Raw genomic sequence first — 22352 nt, forward strand, 5'->3', positions numbered from 1 at the left:
AGCTGGAAATAATTTTATAGCTGGGTTAATATTCTGATTACACATGAATCACTGTGGTAGTCAGCAAATACCTTGCAGTTTTGGAAGTGTGGCAGGTGTGTTTGGGAGTGCCTTCTCATGAAATTCTTACAACATCATTATGAAGTGAACATGTTCCCAGCTCCCAGGTTTTATATGAGGTAGGGAAACACATCGAGAGAGGTGGCTTCCAAACCTCCGGTCACTTCGATGACAGGCAGAAGGTAGGAGATCTGTCTTGAATGCAGAGAGGTGTTCTAAAAGCCCCCTCCTACGTTTCTCACAGAAACAAGGAAGTTTTGCCTTTGAACTTCTGTACCACCGGTTTTATAGAGGACACTTAAGCTTATCAGGGCTAAGTGCTTATGTTAAAGTGGGTCATGAAGGTAAAGCCTTCATGCTGGAATTAATAGTCATCTAAAAGGAACAAGAGATATGAAATCTGGATTTTAATATCTCTCTCTCTCTCTCTCTCTCTCTCTCTCTCTCTCTGTGTGTGTGTGTGTGCTATGCACTTGCATCAAGGAAAAGCCATTAGGGGTATAACCAGTACAAGGACCCTCAACAAGAGACTGACCACACTGGACCCCAATCTGAGATTTCCAGAAAACCACCAGAAGCAGGAGAAGTCAAATCACAGGATTTTATTCCAATAGCCAGGTTGGCTGAGATGGAAAGGTTACAGCATCTGCTGTAGGAAGTACAAGCCTCCAAAGAACTCTGGGTCAGCCCACACAGGTCTCTTAGTGTACATAGGGAACTGTAGCTGCAGGTCAGGGAGGGCTTGAGCCAGCGCTGGGAGGCCCTGAAGGTGGGTGGTATCCATCCTTGCTGCACTGGCTTTTCCTCTCTTGTCATTTGAGATGTCATCAGAAATATTTCCTTGTTGGTCCAGAGCACAGACAGTCTGCTTGGCTGTGGAAGTTAACTGGAGTTTGGCTTCAGTTCTCGATGCCTTTTCCTTGATAAGATGTTTGGGATTTGAGGCATAATGGGACTTCGATGGTGTAGAGGATGTGGGGGTGTTGGAAGCTGTGCCCACAGGCCCTCCACAGGTATCCTTCCCATCAAGTGAATTTACTGGTATAGATGTTGGTCCCTAAGTATCCTGAATAGCTGGATTTTTTTTTGTTGTTGTTGTTGTTAATAACCAAGAGCATAGCATCTCTTAGAGAGGAATTTGTATCATCCCACCTGGTGGTATTGAATTATGAGATCAAGGACGATTTATCGCCTGTGAGAAACACCTTTGGTGATCCAGATGGCTGCCAATATATCCGCCATTGGCCATTCCCACACCAGTCTCTTTAATGTCACAGTGAGAATGGTGGTCACTAGTTGGTGGCTGCCAGGAGGCTGGTCAGTACTTTCCATGATAGTCCAGCCCTGTAGGAAGGTAGATGCTATCTCTGGAGGTATTATTTTACCCCACATTGCAGGTAAGATAAGGAGCTCTGTGAAGTGACTGGACATAGATCACTTAGCTCAGGAGTGGTAGGATTATGGTTTCTCTCCAAACCCAAGTCCCTGATCTTGACTCGTTTTTCTCACAGATTGTCGACGACCTCTGTTTGGGTCCCCTGGTGTTTCTCGTCCCACTCCACCACACTCTGTCGGGCTGTGCCCTGGGCTAGCATCTCACTGCCACCGCAGCTCAGCTGGGATTGGGTTTCTAATGTGTACTTAGGTCTGTCATTTTTAGGACAGGATTTTTATTCATAATATATCTTTTGCGATTGTCTTCCAGTGATCTCTGGGAGGCAGCTGCTGAATGGGGGCAAACCTTGCCTCATGAATTGCCATCAAATCCTCGGCCATACTGGAAGAGTGCAAATTGAAACCTGCTCACTGCGGCGGAAGCAGAGATAACGGATTACTCACAAACCGAGAGACATGGGCTGCAACCCACCTTACCTCCTCTCCTACAGATTACGGTTGCTGCTGCTCTTTACCCTGTCCCTGACAGTGGTTGGATGGGCCACCAGCAACTACTTTGTGGGTGCTATTCAAGTAATTCCCAGGGCAAAGAACTTCATGGCTACTTTCCACAAGGTCATGTATTTGGGGAATGAAGAAACTCTGGGCCACGAGGTAGCCATGAAGAAAGCAGAGCTTGCTAATTGCCCTTCGGTGTCTCCAAACCTCAGTAAGTACTTGCTGGATTTGTTCTGTTTAAGTACTACAAAAAAGTATTTAGCTGATGTGGAGAAAAGTGTGGAAAGCAGAATAATACTTAATTAAGTTTTGCAGAACGACTATACCTTGGAGTCAGCATGCCAGTTTAAAAAAAAAAAAAATGGTAGCTCCCAAGACTTTTTTTTTGGTTCTTTTTTTCGGAGCTGGGGATCGAACCCAGGGCCTTGCGCTTCCTAGGCAAGCGCTCTACCACTGAGCTAAATCCCCAACCCCCTCCCAAGACTTTTGAGAGGCCCTTACTCCTATTCCATATCCTGACTCCAGGACTCACAGGCCTTTGAACCTGACAGACAGGAAGCATGTGATGGCTGCTGCCACCTCACATTCTGTTCAGCTTCTGGTTCGTTGATTCTCATCAGTATACAGCTCAATCCTACCACACGAATGATCCTGATTTTATCATTCATACTGTATTAAGTCTGGACTTGTGGTTCTGCCCCACGCTTTTCTCATTGTCTGTCTCTAAGACAGTGGGCACCCGGGCATACCATCCGGCCTTGCTGGTGGAAACTGCAAGCATGGGCAGTCTTTCATCTGTGTCTTACCTGTTAAGTGTCCCTTTGGCCAAAAGTATGGAGTCAAGAGATAGGACTCGGTTGTTCAGTGCGGTCTTTAGGTTTATTTCTCCAGGATCATCTTATAGGTTTGATTTCCTGTTGATCTCTTCCTTGCTTAACGAGCAACGAATTGGTTTTAGTGGACTCAGCACATCTGAGAGAGAAAATTTCTCACATATATTGGTTCTCCAGAGCATCAGAGGGCTCAGACTTTTCCAGACAGCCTTTTGAGCCTCGTCTAGTATCGACCCTCCCCCTTTCCCAGAATGCCGTTTCTCAGTGCATGTCAGCCTCAAGGGATCCTGTGTAATCATCTGAAACTCACCTTAGATCTGTTTCGTCTTCTTGGAAGGACTCAGGCCCAAGCCCCAGCCTCAGGAAATCTCAGTTTCTTGTGTGCTACACCTGCTGTGTCACAGCGCACGTCACAGCGCACGTCACAGCGAATGTCACGGCGCACGTCACAGCGCACGTCACAGCGTGCAGCTCTTGCTTGTCTTCCTGGGGACACAGTAAGCAGGCGGCATGGAAATGGGGGTGTCCCATTCTAACTGGCCTCCCGGACAAACAGCTATGGCTGGCTCTCTGTCAACACTAGGAGAGAAGTCTGTTGGGTGGCCTGGGGCTTTTTCATAGACCTGTTGTTCTTAATCTGCTTGTGGGAACTGCAGCATGTCTGTCTTAGCATGCCTCAGACTGTTGAAAGGCCGCTTGGAGAGGAAGGGGGGGATAGTACAGCCCACTAGCAGCTCACAGATTTAAACCCTGTCTAGTGTGTGGGAGCCTTAAAGGCCATGCACGTAAGGCACTGGGGAGGTCATCTCAGTTCCTAAGCAGAACTCTGCCTCCTCTCTTGCTGGTCAGGCAGTCCTTTGTATTCAGGTCAGAAAACGGGGGTTACTTACTTCAGTCTGACATTTGAAGCCCTGCTCGGGATTGATTGCTATGGACAGCCTCGAGTTTCACTGGCAGATGCTGTGTTAACTGGAAACATCTACCCGGGTATGGAGGGAGAAGAGTTACAGAGGGCGTGTAGCTGTCACCCAGGCTAGGGAGACTGGTGGGCTTCAGTTCTTCCTAGTGCCTTGCCTGCAGAGACCTAAGCATGTGGAGTGTAGGGCAGAAGTGGGAAAAGGGCCTCTTGGCAGGAGTTGGAGTCTATAGAACGTTCTTGGCTTTTAGACTTCATCCTTCTTGGTACAGCAGTTACTCAGTCTGGCCCTCATCTTTAGTGGGCAGTGGGGTGGCTGGGCAGTCTTTGTGGTTCGCTCAGCCCAGGCACAGGAAATGCCCTCCCACGCCAGTTACTTGTCTTGTCAGCAAGTGCTCTTGGTGCCCTGTGTACGGCTCAGGAGACTTCCGTCCAAAGAGAGCAGTAGGAGCTGTGGTACTCACGGTGCGCCAGGCGGAGAGCCAAGCCTTCATCTGAATCAGCTGTATAAAGCCCAGAGCTTCGCGCCACAGCCCCGATTGCGACGTGTCCTGTGTTGATTGCAGGAGGGCAGAACAAGCTTGTTTTTAAGCCGGACCTCACTTTGGAGGAAGTACAGGCTGAAAACCCCAAAGTGTCCAGAGGCCGGTATCGCCCGGAGGAGTGTAAGGCCCTGCAGCGGGTGGCGGTCCTCATCCCCCACCGGAACAGAGAGAAGCACCTGATATACCTGCTGGAACACCTGCATCCCTTCCTGCAGAGGCAGCAGCTGGACTACGGCATCTACGTCATCCACCAGGTGAGTGTGGGGCTTTCCTGGACCCTGCAGTCCGCTGGGGAAGCAACGCGCATGTCTGTTTTGGGTGGAAGGACCCATCATCAGAAGGAGAATTTTCTTCCCTCATCCACCTTGAGTGTGGAGCGGTGGGGTGAAGCATCACTGTCCTAATGTGCACTTTGGGAGGAAGCCTGTTTTGAGAGCCACCCACCACACCATGCTAGCTAGTGCTGGCGCACACACACACACACACACACACACACACACACACACCCCTACACCCCTGAGCTCTCCTGCCTCTCCTATTTCTTATAGGTTTGCCCTGTGTTGCGCAAAATGGGGTTGGGCTCCGGTCTGTTGTTATCGAATGTGGCTTTGCAGGCGAGGTCTCCAGAGCGATTTCACAGAGTGCCAAGTGGTACAGCCAGCTCGTTGAGTGGCTTTCCAGTCACCTTGACCTTTAACTCCACCACTACTTACGTCAAACAGGTGTCAGTTTAATTTTCACCGCCTTGACTCACTCGTTTGGCTTCCAGATTAGTTAGTAGGAACAGCACTTAACCACCCGTACGCTACCTCGTAAGAGTTCAGCTTTAAGGTCAGTCGCTGGTGGGTGGCTAAAGATGCCTCTCTTTGGTATTAAAGTTTATTAAGTGAAAGATAGAGCATCGGTTTAAACATCTGTGTCTAAACTTGTTAATATTATCCTGGGCCATTCAAATAATGCTCCTTCAATTCTAACAAGAGTGTGGGCAAAATCATTAACTGCTCGCTTAATATTGGATGTAGCCGATGATACCAGTTTTAGGTAGAATGGTTAGTTCATGGGTTCTCCTGTGTAGTGTATACTTTATGAAAGACATCATAATCAGGTGCTTCTCTGTGGTATATCTGTGTCCAGTTTTTAAGACTTAAAATGGACTTTAGAGTTAATTTAAAGATTTGCCTGCATGTATGCAGTATATCGTGTGTATAACTGGTACCCACCAAGGTCAGAAGAGGCCATTGGATTCCCTGGAACTGGAATTTTGGCTGGTTGTGAGCTGACATGTGGGTTTTGGTAACCAAATCCATATCCTCTACAAAACCAGCAATTACGCTTAACCACTGAGCCGTCTCTCTCCTATAGATTCTTGTCTGTTGTTGAACAGGGCCCTTGGTAACCGAGGTTTGCCTGAAGCACAACCAAGGTTGAGCTTTTGATTTCTACTCCTCTTACCTCTACCTCTCCCAGATTGGGATTTCAGGCAGGCATCACCACGTGTGGGTCATCTGGAGGTTGAACTCAGGGCCCTGTGGGTGCTGGCAAGCTCTACCCACTGAGCTGTATCTCCAGCCACTTCTTTTGTTCTAGAATTAATCTTGTTTAATTGGTTAAAACTGTGATTTATTGAGTCTGACTTCTTACTTAAGAATATGGTACTATTTTTGGTTTGTTTTCCTTTTCAAAAGATTGTGTGTGTGTGTGTGTGTGTGTGTGTGTGTGTAGTCAGGGGTCTCTCTTACTGTTTTTGCTGCTGCATACTCCAGGTTAGCTTACCTAAAAGCTTCCAGACAATCCTCCTGTTCCTACCTTCCCTCTTACCGCAGGAATTTGGGGTTACAGGTGTTTTTACCTCATCTGACTCCCCCCCCCCCAACTTTAGTTGAACCAGTGATTGGTTGGCCATTCCCACAACTTCTGCACCACCTTTACCCCAGTACCCTTTGTGGGCAGGGCAAATTATAGGTTGGAAGTTTTTGTGGCTGGGTTGGTGTGCAGTCGCTGCACTGGGAGTCTTGCCTGGTTATTGAATCATCTGGCCTTTTTAATGTGAGTTCTACTTCCCTCAAATTGGTATTGAACCCAGGTTGTTAGGCACGTGTGGCAGTCTCCCAAGTCCCCCTTTTTTCACTTGCTCTGTTTTCTTTTATCTTCCTGCCTCTCCCTAGTTTCCCCTTCCTTCTTGGCCAGGCTACTTGGAAACCCTTAATCCTCCAGAGTACTTGAGATCACAGGCATATGTGCTCGGGTTTGGTTTTCGTATGAACAGAAACATACCTACTTTGTTACTCTCTTCAGGAAAGTTCTGCTGTTAACTTCTAAGAGTCGCTTATAACTTTGTTATGATAAGCTGTCAAACCAGACTTTAAGTTTACACCGTTCAATTAGCCTTGAGCAAAGTTGTTCTGAGAGGCGCTTGCGTCGTATCGCACATAAAGTGTTGATGATCTGCAGGCCGTGTTGTCTTCAGAGCTTCTGAACGGTAAGGAATAGCCTCTGTCATTAGCGTTGTCACAGGATTTTGGTAAGCCGTTTCCAAGAATGTTTTAAGTAGTTTAGCAGTATTAGCAACAACCTTCTCTGTTGATAGGCCACAATTTCTTGGTCCTTCCTGACAAGCTCTTAGCTTAGTCTCTTGGAGGTTCAGTGTCAATGTGGAGGGTTAGCTGGAGATCAGCCAGGAGCTGACAGAAAAGCAGTAGCACTAACTGTTGTGACAAGAACATTCTAGGGGGCTTTGGCATTTCCAGTGGAATTCATAAGGGCCCTTTAAAAGCCGAGCTTGGAAGAACACTTCACATGAGCTCCAGCCTCTTAATAGATAGATCGAAATGCACAATTATATTGCTTTATTTTTATTTGTGTTTTAAAACTATACTGCATTTTTTTTTTTTTTGGTGCTAAAAATACCACATAAAAATGATCTCAGCCACTTTCTCATTTTTTAAAACCCATCTTGTTAACTTTTAAGTGCCCTGCTCAGTAGTGTTAGGTATGTGTGGGGTGTGTGGAGAGATGATTCAGCAGTTAAGATCACATCGCGCTCTGACAGGGAGAGGCCCACGCTCAGATTCTTACACTCACTTCCTGCAGCTCATTACTGCCTGAAACTCCAGCTCTCAGAACCCTACCGTTCTCTTCTGCCCTCAGAGGCCACCTATGCTCACCCACTGAAAAATAAAAGCATTCTTACATCTGACCGGGCATGGTGGCTTGCGCTATTACCTCAGCATGTGGGAATCTGAGGCAGGAGAATTGTGAGTTCGAGGCCAGCTTGGCAAAATGTCTCAAAAAACAAAAACAAAGAAACTTACTGTCATGCAACCAACCTACTGAGCTTTTTAGTCTTTTCATCTAAGCAAATTATCCACCATCAGACAACTTGCCAGACCTGACGGGATGCTTTTAAATTATAGAATATAAATACGTGTGAAACACAAAGCCCAAACCCAATGGTCTGTGTGTTATCCTTGCATTCGCTCTGTTAGATCCTATGTTGTCTTGCCTACAAACAGAGGCAATCTAATACTCCTAAATGGGGGTGAAAGGGGAGCGCACGAGGGAGCCTTTTCTCTGGGCCTCTTCATTTTCATGTGCATTCTCCATAGACCGGAAGTAAAAAGTTTAACCGGGCCAAGCTCCTCAACGTGGGCTATCTGGAAGCTCTCAAGGAGGAGAACTGGGACTGCTTCATATTCCACGACGTGGACCTGGTGCCCGAGAATGACTTCAACCTCTACACCTGCGGGGATCAGCCCAAGCACCTGGTCGTGGGCCGGAACAGCACTGGCTACAGGTAGGGCGACCCTGGCTGTGCAGCGTACGTAATCGAGGCTATTGGTGTCTGGAGTAGGGAGGCAAGAAATGGGGAAAGATGGTCCATTTTCCCTTAATGGGCAGAACAGCAATTAAAACATGAAGTAAGGGCAAGAGGGTCTTCCAAAACGTTGGCAAGAAACACAAAGAGAAAGAGCAGGAAAGAGACGCGCAACTGTGCTGGGTCCGCACGCAGTGTCTGTGGTGGGGACCTACATGTCCACCTTAGTAGCCCGATTGGGAGCCAGGATATCCAGGACAAGTTCCTGTCTTTCAGAGCTACCAGGGGAAATGCCAGGGTCCCTTCCTTTCTCTCCATTTCTATCCCGCCAAAGAGGCCCGTGATCTTTAATTGTATTTAATACCAGTGAAATGCAACCGACCGGAAAATAGCTATGGAGGTAAGCTCTATGTAAATTAAGCCAATTGTGCACACTTCTTGTCCTCTCCTCCAAGCCCTGCCATCCCTGTGTTGCTATGCCACGAGGCTAGGGGCCAAGAGGCCAGTCTGAAGAGGCAGGGAAAGTGTTGCTGTAAGGAAACAGGAAGCTCCTATGGAGATGCGGGAATCTGCAAGCACAACTGTAAGCAACTGTTAGGAGGAGGGGGAGGAAGTCTGTGTGAAACTAAAACCAACCTGGAAAATGGGGTGGGAGACTCCACCAGAGCCTGAAGAGTGAGGAAGGGAAACTGACTCTCTTGATAACCTTCCTTGGTCTTCGCTCCCACATTGCTCTTTCCATATAGGTCTCTTTCTTTGGGTTACTTAAGAGAATGCTTTTGTGACTCCCATGAGAAACCCTCTCCGGGGGGCCGGGTTGGGGGTTGGGGATAACCCATACCTCCTTCCTTATGAGGTCTCCAGGACAAACCAAAGTTCGATTCCACCAGAGTTTTCTCTGAGGAGCAGTGGGGCGTACTTACAGAGCATGCGTGGGAGAAGCTGCTGGCAGGAGCGCATGCGTGACCTTAAACAGCCTTTCTGGAAGGTCCGCAGTCAGCATGGAGGGCAGCTTCCGTGCACCCACGCTCATAGCAGTACTTTGGGTTAATCCTCCCCAGCCTATATAATTTAACACCTCCCCAGACCTCAGAGCCATGTGCACTTAGGGCATTTCATACACAGGACAGGGAGGAGTAACAGGAACCAGAGGTGAGGATCCAGTTAATCTTGCCGCTCCCTCCCTCTATGAGGAAATGTCAGCAGTCTACGTACCGTGCCCAATTGCGACTGACTCTTAACCTCCTAACTTTTAAGCCTCCCGTTCCTTTTCTAATTACACAGGGGGATTTAAGGACAGAGTCTACATTGTATCCTCACGTTAACCTGGCCGTCGGCGTGAAGAGATAAGTGCCCATTGGGAACGAATTTTGACCTTACACTCTAGTGTCACCGTCATGGATTCCGTCAGACTCTGTGCACTTTAAGAGGTGGCCCGTGCCTGTCTTGCCGTTTAAGGTCTCCTTACATGTGGCCAGACATTGCCGCTATTCCCAGACACCGTCAGCAAGCCCTTGTCTCCCTGCACAGTCGAATGTGCTTACCTTTTAAGTGTGAGCGCCGAGGAAAACCGTGGCCCAGAGTCTGTGTATGTGTATTCGTGCACACATGCTGATGGGAGGCAAAGCTGAGGCCCTTGCAGCACGCAGGTTCTCCACCACCACGTTACACCTGCCCTGTACTTCTTACCAGACTCAGATCTTACTTTGGTCCAGTCTTATTGTATGGATCATGCATAGGCCTCCTGCCCCCTTTTGTGGCTGGGGAGAGATAGGCCTTCTACCTCCTTACTTTCGATATCCTGGGCAAAATTCTGCTGGTGGCAGGCACTTTCTTTTCTTTTCTATTTTTTTGGTTCTTTTTTTCGGAGCTGGGGACCAAACCCAGGGCCTTGCGCTTCCTAGGCAAGCGCTCTACCACTGAGCTAAATCCCCAACCCCGGCAGGCACTTTCAGTTTTAGGGTCTCTGTGTCTTCCGAGTGTTATAGAGCATTAGTGAGCCCAGGCTTCTTCACCGCCTCACCAGCCCCATGGATGTAGGTATAAGAAAGGTTTTCGCCTACCAGCACAAAGAGGAAGAGGAGGGACAGTGGGTGGCTGTTCTCTAGGCCTTGTACGAACTATGGACTTGTTCTTTTTGCCACATGCATGTGAGTCTACAAGAAGGGTGGTATTGTTGACGTCAAGGGACTGGGCACTGTTCATAAAGAAGTACCCCGTAAGTGTCACCACAGTCAAACTGGAAGAGTCTACAGCATTACCCAGCATGCTGTGGGTATCATTGCAAACAAGCGAGTTAAGGGCAGGATTCTTGCCCAGAGAACCAATGTGTGGGTTGAGTGAACCAAGTCCTCTAAGACCAAAGACAGCTTTCTGAAATGGATGAAGGAAAAATGGTCCGGAGTTAAAGGAAGCCAAAGAGAAGGAGATCTGGTTCACCAGCCTGTTCCACCCGGAGCTGGGCATCTTGTGAGGAATGGGAAGGAGACTGAGCCTGCTGGAGCTAATTCTGTATGAATCTGTGGTTTAACATATTAAAAAAAAAATTTAAACAGCCCAGACTGTAAAAACAAAAACCAAACAAAACGGAAATATTTTCACTTGCTGCACATTCAGCGGCAGGAAGCTAAAGGAGCTTGCCCAAGTGTTTCAGATTCATGGTAGATTTTTATTGCCAGTAACTCCTCTGTGCCCACCTCCTTCCTCCACAACTCCCTCTGAGCCATAACTGTATGACTACATTTTCCTCATTCTGAGGACCTTTAAGTTATTATATATGTAAACTCACTTGAGGGCCACTTAAAAGGTATCCTTTCCCAGAAAAGGGACCAAAAGCAAAAGCCAATAAACACAGAGGCATTTGCTGGATAATGACAGGAAGAGCAGCTCTGGCTTTCCCTGGAGGCAAAGCACTGGGCCCAGTGCTCTGTAGCCTACACTCTTTCTCCCCAGGGTTCCACGCAGGATCCTCCCTGCAGATCCAGGTCCTTCCAGGCTTTGCTCCTCTTGCTGTGGGGTTGTTTAATTCAGACCTCTAGGAGGGAAGGCTCCTGGTAGTCCCTTGCTCTCAGCCAGCTGCCCGGAGCATCGGAGCATCGTAAGTTCCAGCAGTCCCCTCCAGAGCACACATGCCAGGTCTCTCATGAAGACTGCTCTTTGGTGCCTAGAAGGTTATGTGGGGTACTGTTTGTCGGGCGAAAGCCTGTGGGATTAAAGAAACACACACACACACACACACAGGTTATCGGGTCAAGCCAGGAGAGGGAGAGAGGGGGGGGAAGAGAGTCAGAGAGAGAGGAAGGAGGAAGAGTCTCCTGTAGTTTATTTACCACTTATATACCCAAGTTCTCCAGGTAGAAAATATCTGGGAAGCTACAGTGGGAAACCCTGGCTCAAGACTACCTGGCTTGTGACTTCAACAAAATGACCCACTAGGAGACCTGAATTAATTAGGAGAAATCTGAGAAGACCAGCCTAAAGCTCAAGGATAAAGGCTGAGGAAGCAAAAGGCAGAAGTAAATTGACCACCACCCAGGTGTGGTCCAGGCGTACAGTTCCACATGCATCAGCCGGCTCAGCAGGGGTCATGCAGTGAGACACCAGGTGTTTACTACTTGGTCTTTTCTTCCTGTGCTGTAAATACATGGAGAGGCTCTGTCCAACAATCCCATGATTCTTTTACTGTGGGCCATGCAGTTACAAAGCAGCTAGGCCCAAACACGTTCCCTACCACTGTTTTCATCCACAGGCCCTGATGTAGCTGTTTTTTTTTTTTTTGTTGTTGTTGTTGTTGTTGTTGTTTTGATAGTTGAGTGCCCCTTCATTGTTAACTAGAGTCCTCATACATAAGTCACTGCTAGTGAATGATAGTAATAGCCATGTTCTAAGTATCTTATTTCTTTTGGTTGGTTTTAAGCTGAGAAATGCCATTTCCCAGAATTCTAAGTTCATGAATGTGATTGATTGTGATGATCAGTCTTGGTTGTCAACTTGATTAGACTGAGAGGTGCCACCGAAGTCAGGTATACCTCAGAGGTGCCTGGGAGGGCATCTCCAGAGACAGCTAGATCATGACGGCTCTGACCAAATCAGTGGTTAATGATTGGTTTATAATCCTGTGGTATTAATGGGAAGTGGTGGGCATTTTCAGATTTGGGGTTTACTTGGAGGAAGTGGGTCACTAGAAGTGTGTTCCCAGGGACTATACATTGCCCTGCTCCTCTTCCTCATCTTTGTATCTTAACTGTCATGAAGTGAGTAGCCATCCCCGTGGACCATATCTTTTCCACCATGAAATTCTCACTGGCCACAGGCCCATCAGTAATGGAGCGAGCTGGCCATGGATTGAAAGAAGCTATGAGCAAAAATAAAACTTCCCCCTTTAAGATTGTTTCCCACAGATATTTACACGGTCTAAGCTGACGACATATCTAGTTCTATTATGGCATACATAAGGTCACTAGTTTGTACGAGGAGTGTAGAAACCACTCAACCTCAGAGTAACTTTGGGGATGCCATGTGTTAGGTGGGAAATATCTACAGTGTGACTGAGTCTTTCTTTTTGGTTTTTCTTCTTGTCTGGGATACATTGGTGTTTAGTTGGCCCCAGACATTGAGAACTGAAGTTGATTAAAAGTTAGAAATCTTTGACATGGTCGCATAGTTCTGTTTAGTAGCTCCCTTCCTCCACCTGCAGTTTGGGAGGATGCCAGGGTTGTATTAAGGGTTAGCCTTAGCCAAGCTTGTTAACAACATGTCAGTAGGATAAGAGCCCTTTCAGCCTGGGAGCTACCCTCTGCCATACCTCCCACTCTATTTTCCTGGGCTTTTGGCTTCCTCTTTTCCTTCTTAGCCTCAACAGCAGTTCCACGAATGTTCAACTCTTCTTCCTCATTCTACACTTGTCCAGTGATGTCTCCTACCCATGGTCTTCAAGGACTCACAGCTGTTGAGTTACATCAGCACAAGGTGTCTGTGAACTTGGACCTGGATCCTTTGTCTGTTGGCATGGGCCTAGGGACACCTCAAATTTAGCCCAAGAAAAATTGATTGTCTTGTCTCAAAACCAAATGTTTTCCTTCATACTCGACTTTCATGAAAAACAACCGCATTCCATCTGGTTGCCCAAGCCAGGAGGTCAGCGTAGTAGGGTGGCGTGTTGAGTCCTAGTAGAGAGCAAACGCTAAGGTGGTGGTTTGCAGAGTGAGCACAAAGAAAGCATGGACTGGAACTGTCTCCTGATTTATACATCTTCCCTACCCAAAGAAAGGGGTGGGGAGAGTGTATTTATCATGAGACTCATTGATGATGAACATGGGTGCAACCCAGAATCCTTCCTCACTTGGTGTTCTTGGCAGCCTTTATATGGGGGATGGAATCGGTCACATTTAAGGCCATACTGCACTCTCAGGTGTATTTACAGACCTCTGAATACCAGTGTTATCCATAACAGGTATGTGGGGTCACCTTATTTAGTTTTTGGTCATCCAACAGCAGATCAAAGGTCAGGAGTATAGGGAGGTGGGCGTGTGGCAAGAGTAGATAGATGAAATGGGCGGAAGTGAACCATCTCCCAAGTGTTCCTGGTGTGCTAGCCCCCGACACCAGAGCTAGCTAGAGTGTCTGGGGAACAGAGGGGCTTTGTGCTAAATGTCACTTCTCTGTCTTCTCTTTTGCTCCAGGTTGCGTTACAGTAAATATTTTGGGGGCGTTACTGCCCTCAGCAGAGAACAGTTTTTCAAGGTGAATGGATTCTCTAACAACTACTGGGGATGGGGAGGAGAAGACGATGACCTCAGACTCAGGTGAACAGCAGAGGAGGGACCTTCCCTGGGCCCTGCTCTCAGTGGTGACCCGGAAACTCGCACTCATGTTTAGTGCCTGGAAATGCCAGGCCAGCAGGTCCTAAGGCTGCAGAGTTGGGTTTAAAGGTTGCCAGGGTATGAAAGGAGGGCAGAATGACCTAAATTGTTCTTTGTCAACGGAAGCCTAGAAGACAATGAGGATCATCTGTTGCTGAGTTTGGTGTTCAGAAGTGTTTGGGGGTGGGGCACCAGTGATTGGGATGTCCCATTCTTAAGGTTGTCTGTGAGATTTCCGCCCTGAGAATGGCCTATGATAAGTCTCATGCTTTTCCTCAGACCCCAGGGGCCCTGACTGTTCCCAGCTTGTAGAGCAGGGTGCTAATTTCTCTAAGGAGCCACATGCCCCAAAGAAGGCAAAGGTGTCCTTTTCCTATACACTGTGGCAGGTTCCTGACTTAAAGGTCTCACTCTGGGCTGCTGGTATAACTCCTGGATCCCTTCTCTTTGCTCTGGAGGACCAAGAGGAACTTCTCATGATGCCTGGCCTCCTCTTTTACGTGCCTTTTCAAGACATTTTGTGTGTGTGTGTGTGTGTGTGTGTGTGTGTGTGTGTGTGTGTGTGAGAAAGAGAGAGAGAGAGAGAGAGATTGTCTTGATGGTTAAAGATGTTCCCATTACCCAGAAATTCCAAACTATTCAAAAGCCTGTAAGTTAGAGTTTGATTACAAGGGCCTCCTGGGCAGTCAGGGGACCTTTTTCTTCTTTTTCTTTCTTGTCCCCTTTGGGCAGAGAGCTTGTACACTGTTTCTGAGAGAGGGAGGCTTTCCTGCCTAAAGTCTCCATGTCACCGAGCCCCTCAGCAGTCACTGTCCTGGTCACACAAACTGCAGATCACATGGATTCAGGGTTGGGAAGGGCTGGAGGAAGCCAGCACTCCCTTTTCCCCCAAGTTCATGGTACCGCCTGTCTGGGCTGAGCAGTAGACAGTTGCTATGGTTACACACCATCACTCCCTCCCCGCCCCCCACCATCCCTTAGCTTTCAGGGAGAGTGAAACCTTGGCGTTTTGTTTTTATTTGGTGAGCATCAGCAGTGGAAGGGTTTACCGCCTTCTCCAGCAGCCTCAAGAGTTCTCTTCAGAGATCTCTGCTTGTGACAGAGAAGAACTTCAGCACAAGCCAGCAGGAAGCAGACTTGAATTTATCTGGAGGCATTTTTAGTACACATTGGGTGCAGGAGTCCAGAGCTGTAGAGGTCTTTTTGGGGGAAAGAATAAGACATACCCACGTGTTGGTGTGGGCTTCTCTAGGGGAAGTCATACTTCATCGTCTTCCGTGGCTCACATGTGCACACACGTGTAGTACACAGACGACCCTGTTTCTGAGATAGATTGCTTAAAGGGTGTAGATGACAGCAAGGCTTTACAATTTTTCTTGTCTTCCTTTTTTGAGTGTGAATGTTTTGTCTGCACAGCTATAACTCGTGCCCTGTGTACATGCGGGGCCTGCGGAGGCCTGGAGAGGGAGTCTGATTCCACCTGAGACCGGAGACAGTTGTGAGCCACCCTGTGGTTGCTGGGAATTGAGCTCTGGTCCTCTGGAAGGGGCAGTCAGTGCTCTTAGCCACTGAGCCATTTCTCCAGTCCAAAACAAGGTTCAAAGATTAAACAGAGCTTAAAAATCTGTGAGCTGGCTTATTTATTTCTCTCTGAAATTTTTCTTTTGTGAATGAAATTGGACGTGGTTTTGGGAGGCGGGTTATTTAGATTTAGGGACGAGAGGAGTCACGGTGGAAAGCTTGAAGGTGTAAGCCTTCCGGCCCTAGGTGGACACTGTTGTTTTTAGCATCCTAGTTTAAAGTGTCTGTAGGAAAACCCTGCGTTATCTCTGCAGGCAAGTTTGGCCTTATCAGCAGTGCTGAGATCTCCTTTCTGTCTGCAGGAAAGTCAGCTAGATCCCAGGGTGTGGGGGCTCTTCCTCTCCACGTCCCTGACTTGCTTTTCTGACTTTCTCTCCTACCTCCACGAGGACATCATGGTCCTCAGAACAGAGTTCCAGTAATGCAGTGGATAAGCCAGGAAATAGAATATTGATCGAGACCTGCTGACTAATATTGAACACTACCCATGTTTGTTCCTACAGTATTTATTACAGTTTGTAGAGCATGCTCCATATGTGAAATCTGTTGTTTGAGCCTTTGGAATACATCCTGTGTCACCAATCTCATTTGTAGACAAGGCCGAGATCCGGTAGGTCGAGCTGACGCAATGACGTTGCCAGCTACAGAACTTAGATGGAACCTTCGTTTGTGGCTGAGATTATTATGACTTTACACAGTCATTCCTCTCCTTGTGACGAGACAGCGTTATTAATTATAGAGCCGGACAGACTCGACTGCCTTGCTGCTTAGAATGTGTTGAAATTAATATTTTATCAGGTTCTTTCCCTCGTAAGAGTGATTAACTTCAAATTGGTGTTTCTCCGTTAAGTAAGTGTTAAAGGCTATTTCTAAGTTCCATGTAAGACAGTGGAGCTTAAATGCCCTGCATCTACACGTAGCTCTGTCTTATTCTTTTCCCTGTAAAACCTCTCCTTCCGTGACTGCCTGCACCCAATCTATATTAAGCACTTCAGGCCCACTTGGAACTCACTGTGTAGCTCAGGCTAGCCTCAATGCTGCAGTTCACACCAGTTTTTTTTTTTTTTTTTTTTTTAAAGAAACCCCATAGGGTTGTAATGAGCACTGCTTGTTTATTCCTTCCTGAGAGGATGTGACTGCTAAGTGGGTGGCACTTTGGTGACAGAGGACAGTGACCATGTCTCAGAGATAGTCATTGTGTGCATGAGTAGCAGCACCACACTGCGCCAGCCTCCTTGTGTGTGTGTGTGTGTGTGTGTGTGTGTGTGTGTGTGTGTGTGTGTGTGTGATTTTATTTTTTAAATTGCAGGTGATTCTCTTAAAGTGCTCCATGGTAGGTCACTTGGGACAGAGTTCAAAAGCGAACTTCATTATTTTTCCAGGGTTGAGCTGCATAAAATGAAGATATCCCGGCCCAAGCCTGACGTGGGCAAGTACACCATGATCTTCCACACCAGAGACAAAGGCAACGAGGTGAATGGGAGCCGGTAAGTCCTGCGTCGCCACAGCAGCGCCAGCCTGGGTATCAATCCTCTGTGTAGCTAACAAACCATGGCTGGACTGATCACCCTGTTGAAAGCTTTTCACAAGGAGCTTTCAGAGCAGAGTAGTACCTATGCCCCTTGTTTCTGGGTTCGTCAACTCTGGGCTTCTCTGCTTTGTCCCACTTTGTCTTCTGCCCACCGGGTACTTTGTCATAGCATCTGTGTGTACGTACATATTTCACATGCATCCTTAAAATATGAAAAAAGGCACCAGACTACTGTTATCACGCCGGAAAAGAAAATTAACTAAATACTTCATTATGCTACCACGCGTCCAGTCCTTTTAGATTCCCCTGATTGTCTAGTAAGGACTTGTAAGGCGAGCATTGGCTTGCTCAGCATGGTGAGTAAACCATGTCCACAGTATTATGAGGACGCTCTCCTTTGGCCTGGAAGCTCTCCTTCTATTCTTTTCTTTAGGCGAGACAGAGTTTTACTGTCTACGTAGTCCATTTTAGCCTCAAGTGACCCCCGACCCTACTCACCTTCTGAGTGCTGGGAGTGGAGTGGGTACCACCAGGCCCCGCCATTGTTTCTTTATCCTTGCAGTTTGTTTGTTGGACATTAGGACATGCATCTGGTAGCTTCATAATCAACCCCTTTATTGATTTTTGCTAATTGTTCCCTATGGACTCGATGTGTTCCTGTGACCTCTACATTGTCGTCATCATCATTGTCGTCATCGTCATCATATACGAGCTGGGAGAGCAGGATTAGTGTGTCAGGATTGTTCTGTGGCTTTGGGTACTGTCAACCGACATATTCATTCTGAGATTTCTCATAATCATCTTTACCTGGCGATTGTTCACACCGCTTTCTCGTTGCCTAAATCAGAGTTGCAGAGCCGTGATGTCCTGATTCCATCATCCCGTCTTCATTTCTTGACTCTCTTGGGGGAGTAGTTCCTACAAGAAAGGCAGCCTGAAGGCTGAGGGCCAAATGCTGGTGGATCATTTTCCAGAATAACAGTCTGGTATCCCTGAACACCTCTGGGTTAGTAGTTCATGTTCTTCCTGGTAAGAGGGCGGTCTTGACTTTGGCTGGCCAGAGCTCTTCAGTCTGGCTTCTGAGTCCTGAGGACGTGACGATGGCCATCTGGAAGCTTCCTGCTCTGTGTTTTTTCGGGAGCTGATGTCCTGGTCTTGCCCTTTCCTCTCTTGACCAGCTTTGGCCCTTTCACTGAGGACCTGCAGCAGATGAACACATTGTGTGTGTGTGGCTCAGAGGGAAGAATTTATGGCTTTTGTTCTGAGTTTTTTTTTCTTTGAAAAGCAATATTCAAGATTTTTTGGGCCTTTTATTAATTTCTACATGTTGAGACAGTGTTAAAAATCTTTTAGCTCTTTGGTTAGAGGCCACAGGTCTAAAAGAACAGACTTTTCCATGCCGTTCCAGTCTTTATCAACAGTCCTGCGGTTTTGTTTGTTAATTATTTAATACTTACAAAAGAATACTTATAAATGATACGAAAAATATAAAGCACCTGGATACCCAGGTATGTCTGTGTGGCTTCCCTAGACTTATACCCTGCTCTTAATATTCATCCTGCCCTAGGTGACACTTTCCTGAACTTCACAGTAACTGCTTTTCATGTCATAATGTTAATTCCTTAGGGCGTTTCGTGGTTTTCTTGTTTTCCCTATGTCCATATTCCTAAACAAAATAGGACTCAGTTTTGCACATTTCCAGCTGTGCGTGAGCGCAGTCGTCCTGTGTCTCTTCTCCTTTGACATTAGACAGCCCAGCGCTGCGCTTCTGGTATCCACCCACGTTGTCACAGTCACGGCTGAGCTCCTACCCCTGTTGCTCATCTCCAGCCACAGAGGTGGCTTATCCTTCTTCAAATACACTCGGTTCTTTTGTCTGTCTGTGCCCCATGACCACACAGTCTTTGCTTAGAGCCTTCCCTTCCTTCTTAACTTGGTGTGAACTGCCTGTCTTTTAAGCTTCAGTGAAGCTGACCCTGGCCATGTCCCTCCCTAGGCTCTTTTACAGAGTTAGGTGACCCTTATCTTCCTGCACACACACACACATACACATATATACTCACACATTAACACACACACATATTGCATGCACACACATAACACACACATACAGACAGACACACAGACAGACAGATAGACACACAGTTTTTGTGACTCTTATGAAAACTATGTACCCTCCTGTCTATAGACAACTTTCTTCTCACAATAGTGGGACGGTCAGGGACCCCTGATGGTCAGCCAAGGGCCTGTTCAGAGTGGGCAGCACACACCCCTCTGCTATCAGTGGTCCCTGTAATCCCTCCATCATAGACTGGAGTGCCTTGGAGGCATTGATCTTCTACTGTTGGTCCAGGTCATCATTATTTGATGTGGGATTTGATCCACACAAATAGACGGACATCATTATTGCCTATTCTGTGGGGAACACACTTTATTTTTTTGGCAATAAGAAACCCAACAGGTATCGTAAATTATAAAACTACTTACCAAAGGCTCTGAGGCAGGACAGAAAGCAGTGGGATGCATGCTACATTCTGATGCGCTCCTTTTATCTCTAGAATGAAGCTGTTGCAGCAGATGTCACGGGTCTGGAAAACAGATGGCTTATCGAGCTGCTCTTACAGATTACTCTCTGTGGAACACAACCCTTTATACGCCAACATCACAGTGGATTTCTGGACCGCCGCGTGACCTGGATCTTCTGATGACGCCTGGAACTGATGATTTGATTGTAATAGTGTTGGCCTAGAGGCTTCCCTAGTAGCACACGTTAAGAACTTGTTCCAGCTAATGATTTGGCTGGAAATTTTCCGTTCTCTCAGCAGAGCTCTTGGTTATGTAGAATGTAGAACCGTAGTAGCAAGACAGCTTTCTTGGTTGTTTTGATCATGGCTGTGAAATGTAATGCACAAACTTGAAGGACTCTAGACAGGAGGACGTAGTAAAAGCAACTTGTGAACTGTGTCCTTGCAGGATTCACTTCAGCAGTGTATCATGAGATTAAAAAGTGGGGAGCAAAATTCCCAAGCATCTTAGAGAACCAGAATTGCTAGGTCTAAGACAGAAAGGTACTAAGAGATGTTTCTGTTACTCAGTGTACGTGGCCATCTTCGAGGTGGTGGATTCCACATGCGAAGAAAGCCACAAAGTCATGCATCAGATGCCACAGACGTGACAGTGAAGAGCCGGCTAAGGACAGAGTATGGAGTGAACTGGCAGTGGTCCCTGTGCTGGCTGCTGCCACCAATCCCCTGTGGTGGATGCCTCCTTGTCAGAAACACCTTCCCGTCTATGGCCGCCCGACCCTGAATGTACCAGCCTCTTCAGAGGCACTTGCCAGTAATACCCACCAGAGAACACACTGTCTATTAGTTTTCAAAGCATTTTTATAAAACGATTTTGTACATGTAGGATATGGATGAGCAGTTTATAAGCCACACAATGTCTGAGAATATGTCTATAGAGTATCTCTGTAGTAAAATGTGAAAAAGCTTCCCGTGCTTGGTCTTGTTTTTGCTGTTGATTAAGGCCAGCGGTATAGTCATTTCAGTACCTACAATTTTAAATATCTTAAAGACAGAACAGTGGACTGGAGAGGTGCTCAGCAGTTAAGAATGTGTACTGCGGCTGGAGGGGTGGCTCAGCGGTTAAGAGCACTGGCTGCTCTTCCAGAGGTCCTGAGTTCAATTCCCAGCAACCACACAGTAGCTCACGACCATCTGTAATGGGGTCTGATGCCCTCTTCTGATGTCTGAAGAGAGCGACAGGTACTCACATACATAAAATAATAAAATAAACCTTAAATTAAAATAAAAGAACGTTTATTAATCTTACAGAGGACTTGAATTTGGTTCCCAGCAGTCCCTTGATGGGGGAAGCTTACAACTGCCAGCTTCAGGGGTCCCATGCCTCTGGCCTCTATGGCTTCTGTACACACATGTGTGTACCCCCCATACACATAGTAAGAAATTAAACCTGGGGCCCCATCCCCATGGTTCTGTCACTCTCTCCTGTTGGTGTCTATGACTGCCTTGTACTGCCAGCTGCAGCAAGTCATGTCTTGGCCTAGTCCCTGGCCTCTCTGTATCTCCTTTGCAGAGTCAGAAGTGGGAACCACAGGCCTTTGAGAGCATGCCTGGCTGGTTAGTGCTCAGGCATGGTGTCCTGGCCATTGAAGGGACAGGGCAAAGGTGTAGGGGAAAGGGGAGGGAGGTGGTAGAAGCCATTCTGTTACTGAGTCACAAGAGGGTATTTCGTTTGCTTGGGTGATGTTTTTAAGTGTTGTGTGGCTGCGCCCCGTGGCCTCTCAGTCCTCCATCATCACGTGACTCCAGCGCCACTGAACTGTGTTGGTAAGTGTAAATAATGTCTAATCCTGCCCAAAGAGAAAGAGAGAGCAGGAAGATTTGGAACGAACAATAGCAAACGAGGAAGGAGAATTTGAAAGGACATTTTTATAGGCTCAGCAGGTTTACTCAGGGCTCGTCTAGTTTATCGATAACTCAGCATGGGAAGTAAAAGTTGTATTTTCTTTTCTTTATTTAAGAAAACCATACTTAGGGATTTCCTATTTCCTTGCCAAACCGTATAAAGGGAGTTCTGTTCTTGGGAGATTATATAATGGCATATGAGCGTGAGAAAGCCACCCCCACTTCCCTCCTTTACCCAAGAGCCTTTGGTATTTCACCCTGTTTCCTTTGATGTTGAAGATCTGAAGGTTGGTGGCAGAGGGTCTCTGAAGGAGGTTGGGGAGGGTAACAGAAAAGAACGGTGTGGTAGGGGAGTTGAGAATCAGTGCCTTAACGGAAGCAGAATATCACTAATGCAATATGGAAACTTCGTCTTCGTTGTGGGTCATAGGCGTATACATCAACGATACGTTGGGAACCACCAAGACAGGCCTTTGGCATTTCTCCACTTAATTCTTTCAACCAGGAAAATGTAAAAGTCATCTCAACGACTTGTTACAAAATTTCCTGAGGTGCAAGATAATCTTGTTGGGACCTTCATGCTACCTCTGTGCCATTTGACTAGCTCAGATGGTGTGTAAGCCCTGCTTACTAGTTTCTATTATCTACCCATCCCTGGCTGGTTTCAAAGGAGCCCAGCTCCCAACTCCTGCCTATGCAGTCAGTCACCATTAGTGCCGTAGCATGGCACATTTTGAATGGTGAAGGTAGATAACGCCTACCATACTGTCTGAATGCTGGCTGTTTGGACAACGCAACTCCCCATGGTCATGAGCGGCTGTTGCACAGATTTTAATTGAGTTCTTAATCACTTGGGCTATCACTCAATTTCACGGTGCTTACAGGTTG

The 22352-nt window shown here is 47.1% G+C and overlaps 1 protein-coding gene across 1 annotated transcript; it reads left to right on the top strand.

The window, feature by feature from the left end:
- Positions 1-1721: 1721 nt before the first annotated feature.
- B4galt4 (beta-1,4-galactosyltransferase 4) lies at positions 1722-20530 on the top strand. The gene is made up of 6 exons (XM_032900204.1): positions 1722-2164; positions 4269-4501; positions 7853-8040; positions 13743-13865; positions 16886-16990; positions 19593-20530. Exons 1-6 carry the CDS (start codon positions 1912-1914, stop codon positions 19723-19725), a joined length of 1035 nt encoding a protein of 344 aa, XP_032756095.1. The 5' UTR covers positions 1722-1911; the 3' UTR covers positions 19726-20530.
- Positions 20531-22352: the final 1822 nt, after the last annotated feature.

This window comes from Rattus rattus, chromosome 4 (genome assembly GCF_011064425.1).
Source record: "Rattus rattus isolate New Zealand chromosome 4, Rrattus_CSIRO_v1, whole genome shotgun sequence".
Lineage (NCBI taxonomy): Eukaryota > Metazoa > Chordata > Mammalia > Rodentia > Muridae > Rattus > Rattus rattus.